The 10000-nt window shown below is 40.0% G+C and overlaps 1 protein-coding gene across 1 annotated transcript in view; it reads right to left on the reverse strand.

Moving 5' to 3' along the window:
• Nucleotides 1-10000, reverse strand: part of LOC122267895 (nephrin) — a 60992-nt gene that overhangs the window by 35146 nt on the left and 15846 nt on the right. Inside the window, exons 4-6 of the mRNA XM_086532514.1 lie at nucleotides 7664-7843; nucleotides 4936-5226; nucleotides 1201-1320 (exon numbers count right to left, since the gene is read on the reverse strand). Of these exons, the coding sequence (XP_086388640.1) occupies nucleotides 1201-1320; nucleotides 4936-5226; nucleotides 7664-7843 (591 nt within the window). The remainder of the gene's footprint in view (nucleotides 1-1200; nucleotides 1321-4935; nucleotides 5227-7663; nucleotides 7844-10000) is intronic.

The following is a 10000-nucleotide window of genomic DNA, read 5'->3' on the forward strand; positions in this document are numbered from 1 at the left end:
GATTAAAGCCAAAAGAAAACAGAAATTGATTATAGGAGAGCAATCAATCGACTCAGTCGGATTAAAAGTAATCAACTTTTATATGAATCTTCCATCATCTACATCTAATACGGACTGCGGCATTTGAATTCTCTCGACTGTGCGAATAAGACGATTCACGGATGCGGAGAGGGCAAATTCGAAAGAAGAAGAAGAAGAAGAAGAAGAAGAAGAAAAAACAGATCTTTATTAAATCACAATATCTTCCTCTATATCTAATTCTAATTCGCACTGCTACCCACTGTGCGAATAAGACGATTCACGGGCGCGTAGAGGGCAATTCGAAAGAAAAACAGATCTTTATTATATCATACTATTTCCCCTTACATCTAATTCTAATTCGCACTGCTACCCATGTCTTCGATCAGCTGTGCGAATAAGACGATTCACGGATGTGGAGAGGGCAAATTCGAAAGAAGAAGAAGAAGAAGAAAAACAGATCTTTATATCACAATATCTTCCTCTACATCTAATTCTAATTCGCACTGCTACTCTTTTCTTCTCTCGACTGTGCGAATAAGATAATTCACGGGTGCGGAGACGGCAATTTCGAAAGAAAACAGACCTTTATGATATCATAATATCTTCCTCTACATCTAATTCTAATTCGCACTACTACCCATATCTTCGATCAACTGTGCGAATAAGACGATTCGCGAATAAGACGATTCACGGGTGCGTAGAGGGCAATTTCGAAAGAAAACAGACCTTTATTATATCATACTATCTCCCCTTACATCTAATTCTAATTCGCACTGCTACCCATGTCTTCGATCAGCTGTGCGAATAAGACGATTCACGGGTGCGTAGAGGGCAATTTCGAAAGAAAACAGCAGACCTTTATCATACCATAACATCCCCCCTACATCTAATTCTAATTCGCACTGCTACCCATGTCTTCTCTCGACTGTGCGAATAAGACGATTCACGGATGCGGAGAGGGCAATTTCGAAAGAAAACAGACCTTTATTATATCATAAAATCTCCCCCTACAACTAATTCTAATTCGCACTGCTACCCATGTCTTCTCTCGACTGTGCGAATAAGACGAAAGAAAAACAGACCTTTATTATATCATAATATCTCCCCCTACATCTAATTCTAATTCGCACTGCTACCCATATCTTCGATCAGCTGTGCGAATAACACAAAAAAACTTACCGGCCACGATCCAAGTGAGCGAAGCGGGTGGATTCGAATCGCTCGTTTCACAAGTGAGTGAAAACGACGAACCAGACTCCACTTCCGACACTCCGGTGATGGTGACAGAGGCTGGAGCGTCTGTGGTGAAAGTGAGAGGCTATGGTGAGCATTTCGATCGGGATAGTGACCATTTTATTGTGATAGAGTGATGCGGAGGGAGTGACTTTGAATATTCCAACAGTGATAATGAAAAATAATGAAAAAAACAAAACAAAAGAGGTGAGACATTGAAAATGGTGGTGAGTACATTAACATGAACAACGACAGAGAAAAACATGAGGATATGAGCATTTTAATGGATGTAATAACAGACATTTTAAGAGAAATACTAATTGGAAAGATGATTTTATCTTGAATGTAATTAAAAAGGTGATGGTGAGCATTATAGCAGGAATAAAGAGGAACTTATGAACAGATGCAAAGAATTTTAGCTTTTCATATAAAGAGGGAAAGATAAAAGATAGAGGAGAGGAAGAAAGTGAAGAAGCAGAGGGAGGGGGAGAGAAGGAGAGAAGGATAAAAGAATGGGAATAGAGAGATAGAAAAATGGAAGAGAGAGGAAAAGATAAAGTGAGAGAAAGATGGTAAAAATACAGAAGAGAAGAGAAAAGGAGGGGGAGATAGAGATGAATTTAATAAGGAAGGAGAAAGAGAAAGGAGAAGTGGACAAAAAGGAAAGATAGAAGGGTAAGAAAGATTGAGAGATGGAGAAGTAAGAAAGAGGGAAATACAGAAACGACGGAAAAAAAAGCAAAGGGGAGAAACAAAACAGAGAGAGAGAGAGAGAGAGAGAGAGAGAGAGAGAGAGAGAAAGAAAGAAAGAAAGAAAGAAAGAAAGAGAGAGAGAGAGAGAGAGAAAGAATGAGAGAGAGAAAGAGAGAAGGAAGAGAAAGAGAAAATGAGAGAGAAAGATAAAGAGACAAAGGAAGAAAAAGGTCGAGAAAGAGAAAGAGAAAGGGAAAGAGAGAAAGAGGGAGAGAAAGAGAAGGAAAGAGAGAAGGGAAAAAATAGAGAAAAAGAAAACGAAAAAGGAAGAGAGAGACAGAGAAAAAGAAAAAGAAAGAAAGATAAAGAATAGGAGAGGGAGAGAGAAAGAGAAAGAAAGAAAGAGAGGCAAAAAGAGGAAGAGAGAGAGAGAAAGAGACAAATAGAGAGAAAGAGGAAGAAAAAGGGAAAAGAGAAGGATGAAATAAGATAGAAAAGGGAGAAAGAAAGAAGATAAAGATGGAGAAAAAGGGATAGAAAAGGGAGAAAGAAAGAAGATAAAGATAGAGAAAAAGAGAAAGAAAGAAAGAACGAAATAATTCCATCAATACTATTAACATTTACTCATTAAAGCAACGTGAAGTTATAGTGGTTGATTACCTATCAACATAGCGATAGATTTATCAACAATAGATAAAAAAGTGTTTTTCAGCCCGTAACACTAGCAAACATTCTTTGTATATTTCTTAGCAATTTAGAAAACATCATTCTTACATTCTTAAAAACACAATATTCTATGAAAGTTGTGATATCCTTTGAAGGATATTTTAAATTCATTTTATTATCAATGGTTCCTGAAAGTTCAATATTGTTTTATTTTTTATTTTTTTTTTACTCAATGAAGATCAGATGATTGAGAAGAAAGAGGTTCATATCCTGTTTTGAACTGTTTAATAGATCGAGAAAATTAATACAGATGAAAAAAGAAGAAAAAAATGATGATAGAGGAATAAAAATGTAATCACTCAATCAACAGCATTTCTCGTGATTCAAAGTTTTGTTAATTTGGATTCCATAAAAAAAGAGAGGGAAAGGGGGGGATTGTAAAACGGAAAGAAACGTCAAAGAGGGAATTAAAACACGTGTCAGAAATGGACGAAACATTCCGAGATTTTCGAAAATCTGTCTTAGAAATTTCCAGAAGGCGAGGCATCGGTTTCTTGTGATTATGATTATCAAACTTTATTTTTCAAAGATTTTTTTCATTATGTTGGTTCGTTTTATCTCTCTGATTCTAAGTCTAGAGTTGCAATAAGTCAACATGTAGTTATTCTAGCAATAACTTTGTTCTCTCTCTCTCTCTCTCTCTCTCTCTCTCTCTCTCCTTCTGTCTGTTTCCAGAGGGCACACGTGTTTATATCTCAGTGGTATACAATTAAAAATCATACACAGATGCGGCTTTAAGTTAGAATTACATTATAGTGTTTCTACATGGCATTACATTCTTTTTATATTATATCACATTAGTCATTTACTTATATCAATCACATATAAGTCCAAATGTATCAATCTCCCACAGTAATATATTTGAGAACTTGTTTATTTAATCTACTTATTTAATAGGTTTACAAGCTATGCGGTTCGTGAAGGACCTGCTTGCTTCGGCAGGTATGATTTTATAGGAGTGTTTCTCAATTTTTTTTTCTTCATCCTGGCGTAATATATCGCTTGGAAACGCGGTGAATTAGTGGGTTAAAACCATTAAAAAAAAGGTTATATATAAAGTTTACACGCTCATTACAGATCCTTAGAGCGTGGCCAAGGGGAAATGACACTTATGGCCCTTGTTCAAGTCTCACTTTTTAATTATCTAATTATTCTCATACAATCTAATCAAACTCTAACCTCGCTAAGGTTATATAGAAACGGACGTGATCCTGCGCAACGTGTTTCTAATTCGTTAGAGGTTAAAGGAGGTATTAACCTAAAGGATTTTTTCCTCCGCCATTTGGGTAAATGCGAAGAAGCGGGGTATATATCTAGAGCAGAAGGGGGGAGGGGGGAGGGGAGGGGGGTACATATCTAGAGCAGAAGAGGGGAGGGGGGAGGGGAGGGGGGTATATCTAGAGCATAAAGGGGGGAGGGGGGTATATCTAGAGCATAAAGGGGGGAGGGGGGGGTGAAAATATATACCCAATGGCATACGCGGAAACAGAGTGACATAAGTACAAAGATGAAATCGCAACTTCATTAAAGAGGGAAGTTAATTAATTAAACCTTGTGATTGCAACATTGCTAGCAACACGAATGGGAATAGGAAAAGAAATAAATCTCGGGATGAACGGACCCTGACAAAGAATCCGATGAATATGAGGATGAGAAAGAGAGAGAAGAAGAAGAAGAAGAGAGAGAGAAGAAGAAAAAGAACGGACCGTGACACAGAATCCGACGAATATGAGGATGAGAAAGAGAGAGAGAAGAAGAAGAAGAAGAGAGCGAGAAGAAGAAAAAGAACGGACTGTGGCAAAGAATCCGACGAATATGAGGAGGAAGAGAGAGAGAGAAGAAGAGAGAGAGAAGAAGAAGAACGGACCGTGACAAAAAATCCGATGAATATGAGGATGAGAAAGAGAGAGAGAGAAGAAGAAGAAGAGAGAGAAGAAGAAGAAGAGAGAGAAGAAGAAGAAGAAGAAGAAGAGAGAGAAGAAGAAGAAGAAGAAGAGAGAGAAGACGAAGAGAGAGAGAGAGAAGAAAAAGAACGAACTATGACAAATAATCCGACGAATATGAGAATGAGAAAGAGAGAGAGAGAGAAGAAGAAGAGAGAGAGAGAAGAAGAAGAAGAAGAGAGAGAATAAGAATAAGAAGAGAGAGAGAAGAAGAAAAAGAACGGACCGTGACAGAGAATCCGACGAATATGAGGATGAGAAAGAGAAAGAGAGAGAAGAAGAAGAAGAAGAAGAACAAGACCGTCGCCTCCTGACTCACAGTAGACGGTGAGCGTGACGTTGGCGACGAGCGAGTGGTCCATGACGTCGTTGGTGACGCTGCACTCGTAGACGGCGCCGTCCTCGTCCGCCGTCACCGCCAGCTCGTGCGAGTTGGTGACGCCGGCGCCGTCCGTGATGGAGGTGTCGTCCACGAGCGTCCCGCGGCGGTACCACAGCACCCACGCCCGCGGGTTGCCGCCCTTCACGTGGCAGCTGAGGGTGCGGCGCTCCCCGGCGCGCAGGACGTCCCCCGTCTCGTACCCGGTGATGATGGGGGGGCCGGGGGGGTCTGGGGGTGGGGAAGAAGGGAGGTTAGTTGATGGAGGGCTGGGGGGCACCCGGATGGCACCCGGATGGCACCCGGATGGCACCGAATCCCCGCCCGAGGGGAGGCAAATGGACAGAAGCTGTTGTTAAGTCCATTTGCTTTATAATGTCCACTGTGCAGTCATGGACTCGCAGGGATATTAGACAAACACCATTTCAAGAAGATTAAGACTTTGTACACAAGTGAACCTTTTTTACATTAATTTATTACTTCAGTATGATATTTTAGTATAATTCCCTGTATCTGACTCTCTCTCTCGCTCTCTCTCTCTCTCGCTCTCTTGCCCTCTCTCTCTCTTTCTCTTTCGCTCTCTCTCTATCTCTCGCTCTCTCTCTCTGTCTCTGTCTCTCTCTCTCTCTCGCTCTCTTGCCCTCTCTCTCTCTTTCTCTTTCGCTCTCTCTCTCTCTCTCTATTTCTCTCTCTCTCTCTCTCTCTCTCTCTCTCTCTCTCTCTCTCTCTCTCTCTCTCTCTCTCGCTCTCTCTCTCTCTGACACGCTATCAGTCTGCCTCCCTCCCCTAGGACGCTCCCATTATTTAAACTTCAATATCTACACAATTTCATACAGTTAATAACAAGTTTTCATACAGCTTTTACTCCCTGAAGACTAATTATTCTCATACAATCTAATCTAACACTAACCTCGCTAAGGTTATATAGAAATTAATATAAATTCATATCAATCGACGTAATCATGGCAATAGGATCGTGTGAATTATATGTTGTATTTTAATGGCATTAGGATCTTGCTTTTAGCTTTATTATGTGGAAGAGTCAGATTGCCGTCAGTCAATAGTGCAATGGTAATTGTTATATTGTATCCCCTTGTCGCACAATACAATCGCCGATCTGGTGATGGTGATTGTGATTAGTGATATTGTTTTAGCTCCAACCGATGGAACTCGTCGCACAATAAAACAAGAATAAACACATGTAAATACAGACGTCATATAACGCAGTCTCTGTAAGAACGCCGTTAAATTCGTAACGTTTCGGATCCCTTTACTTGTCCTTCTTCAGGAAAATGAATCATCCATTTTGGTTTGGTTCGTCTGAGGAGGGACACGTGAAGGAATCCGAAACGTTCGAAACGTTTCGATTTTTATTACGTTCATACTATGACTATGTTATTCCATAGTTATTACATATTCCATTGTTATCATACTATGTTATTACAGTGACTGTGTTATAGTATATCATCGTAAAACGTGCTGTTCTCGAAGCACCGTGAGGAGGACCTTTCTGTAGTGGTCGAGGGTGCCCTTCTGTGCGGTTGATTCGCTTCAATAACTGGCAGTGGTTCGTTCAACTCGCTTATGCAACACCGAAGGATAATAGGGAGGATATCTTCAAAGATACGAGAGAGGGCGTACTCGGACAAGAATCGAATAATGGATTCACAAAGGGAATAAAAAAAAAAAAAAAAACAATCGTTCAGTGTTAGTTCTGGACGTGGCATCAGCTGACTTTTCTTGCCAATTTCGATATCAGTTTTAAATGAATCTAAGTTAGATTTTGATTTCATATAATTATCAAGTGAGAGGCATTGGGTATACGTTATATAATGTATAATGTCCATTAGTCTATAATAAATATATGTTTACCTTCAGGGAAAACACAACACCCTCGGCGGAAGACGATCCACGAGGAAAGAGTTAAAAAACAAAAAAACAAACACCAGTGAAATACTAAATGCAATTCACACAACCCTCCATCTGTATTTAAACCAAATAATAACACTTTTCACAAATTACAATACAACCTAAACACTGCCAGAGTCTTAATTAACATTGCCATTAACCTTCAGATAAAAAAAGAAAATAAAAATAAAGTATACTTATTCCTTCCGTGCTGCATGTGTCTAACCTCGACTCCGGGGTCTGGTTTCATAATCTATCGAACGCTTTTGCAATGCCACGAATAATGTCAGCCAATCGTAGGGTCGGGGAATCATTTTTCGTTCTTTTGGGGAAAAGTTAGAGGTCTGGTTCTTTCGATTTCGGCGGTTCGTGTGGTCGTCTTGTCGTGGTATTGAAGCAGTTGGTTTTTGTCAAATGATTTCGTAAATGTTCTTAAGTATTTGGTAAATTAGTTTGGTTAGTATGAACTGTTTTATTCTCTTTCGTTCATCGTTCTCTCTCTCTCTCCTTTTCTTTCCTTCCTTCACCTCTCTCTAAATTTCTTTCCCTCTCTCTCTCTTTCTCCCTCCCTCCCTTCGTATCTTTCCTTCTCTTTCCCACTCCCACTCTCGCTAACTTACACACATGCACACACACACACACACACACACACACACACACACACACACACACACGCACGCACACACACACACACACACACACACAAACACAACCCCCCCCCACACACACACACACACCCTCTCCCACCCCCCTCACTTACGCAAGACCGAGAGGGTGATGGAAGCCATGAGGGCGGCGGGCGCGGCACCGAGGGTCGGGTGGAGGGCCTGGCACGAGAAGTCCTTGCCGTCATCCTCGGGTTGCGCTGTCACCTCCAGCTGGCTCCGGAGACTCCAGCGTCGAGGCAGGGACGATACCTCCACTTGGTCCTCCTGAAGATCTGACGGGGGAAGGGAGAACGTGGCTTGGAGGGGGCTTGGAGGGGGGGTTGGAGGGGAGGGAAGGCGGGGGAAGGGCGCGGGGGAGGGCGGGAGGAGGGGGTGGGGGTTGGGGGGAGCTTTCGAGACACTCCGTCGTAAGATGGAGCTAGAGGCTAAACACTCGAATGTTATTGGTATACTAATTCTAATTCTAATTCGGATACTGTACTTCCGTCGGCTGATATCCATTGTTGAAATTAGAATTCATAGAAGTTGTAATTAAGAAGATTACGTCTACGTCTAAATTTACGTCTAAATAAAAAAGGAAAAGTAATGGTTTATTCGGTGTTCTTGAATGAAGGAGTCAGGAATTATTTGGGTCGTTGTAGAATCAGAGAGAATATTGTGAATCGGACGATGGAGATTCTCTGAAACTTATAGAGGAGTTAGAAAAGATTGAATATCTATGTATTGTGACATAAAAAAGGAAGGAAAGGGAATATGTTGGACATTCGTGACACCAGATCTATATTACTGTGAAAATATGAGTTTCCTTATTCTATAGATCACTTACGTAGCTATCTAAATTTACAATATAATACTTCTGCTTTGTGGTGTAATTTTGACGTGTACTGTGATGTACTTAAATTGTCACTCAGATAAATCTTAGCTTTTATTATGCATACTATTTGTGATAGGAGACATAAGAAATGCTAAATAGGAAAATGCCCCAAATAATATCCTGAATTACGGCAGCGATAAAATAAACTCAATTTAAGCGAACACCCAAAAGCAACGCTTATTTAACGAGTAACGACGCTTGCATAACTCTAGTGACTTGCCTTCCTTTAGGTAAACTGGAAGACCCCCAAGACGAACGAAAGCAAAAGATAAATAAAAGTAATGAGAAGGTTTTCCGACACCCCCTCCCCCCTCCCCCCCCTCCTTCCGCCGCTTAGGAATTAGACATAAGCTTTGGCTTTTTCTTCCTCCAAATCCAGACTGGATTTTGTTTCCTCTCCTGGTCACGTCAAGCTCCTAGTGGCGGGAATTTCTTTCATAATCATTTCCTCCTTTTGAAATCATAGAAACGATGTTAGTTATAGTAGTATCGTATGGTTTACACCTCAGATATCATGTTATTGCTCCAGTTGATGTTAGTTATTATGGTGACAAAGGATGTTGTTGATTAATGGCGATATTGTTAGCAGGAGATTGACGTCACTGGTTGATAAAAGCGAAACCTGGTTCGGACGTGATGTTTCGTGTTTCATTATCTTCGAATGGACAAAGGTTTGTTATCTTGGTTGTTTTTTTCCGCTGTTTATCACTTACACCTTTCTTTCTTCTTATTTAATCTCCCCTCGTCATCCTTTTTTTTTTCTCTTTTCTACACCCTTTTTTTCTTTTTCCCTAAGTTAATTTCCCGTTTTCTCTCTTTTATCTTTTTCTTTCTTCAAACGCCGAAAATCCTAAACAAAGTCTACGGTCGAGACTTCTATCTTTAATGAACTTCCCAACTTTGTAGACTTTTTCCTGAATTATTAAATCGTCGACCCACAGACACATTGGTGAATCATCGAATAAAGAATAGTGATACAGAATTAATATCTAATTCAATGGAGGATCTAATAAAATAGCTTAAACTTTAAACACCCTATCAAATAGGTAATCATTTATAACTTGGTCCTCGTTCAAAAGAATTAATATCTAATTCAATGGAAGGTCTAATAAAACAGCTTGAACTATAAACACCCTCTCTTGTACGTGATCATTTATAACTTTGTCCTCGTTCAAAGTAATTAATATCTAATTTAATGAAAGGTCTAATGAAATAGCTTAAACTATAAATAACCTATCAAGTAGGTAATCATTTTTAACTTGTTCCTCGTTCAAAAGAACTAAACAATCGGCAGAGATGGTTAGCTTAATTTCGCCAGTATCAATTTGGAGATCAATTAAGAATTGGAATTTGAGAACCCTAGTTTAAAACCCCTTTGGCCTTGGATTTCAGTTGAAGAACCCCAGTTTAAGAGTCGCCGTTTGAAGATCCAATTTTGATGGTCGATTGAAAACTCTAGGGTTGAGAACTACAGTTTAACTATCCTAGTTTTAGATCCCCGATTTGAGAAATCCATTTTGAGATCGCAGTTTGGGATTCCCCGGTTTCAGAACCT

The sequence above is a fragment of the Penaeus japonicus genome, unplaced genomic scaffold (assembly GCF_977035675.1).
Source record: "Penaeus japonicus unplaced genomic scaffold, GWHDUDI00000001_assembly GWHDUDI00000037, whole genome shotgun sequence".
NCBI lineage: Eukaryota > Metazoa > Arthropoda > Malacostraca > Decapoda > Penaeidae > Penaeus > Penaeus japonicus.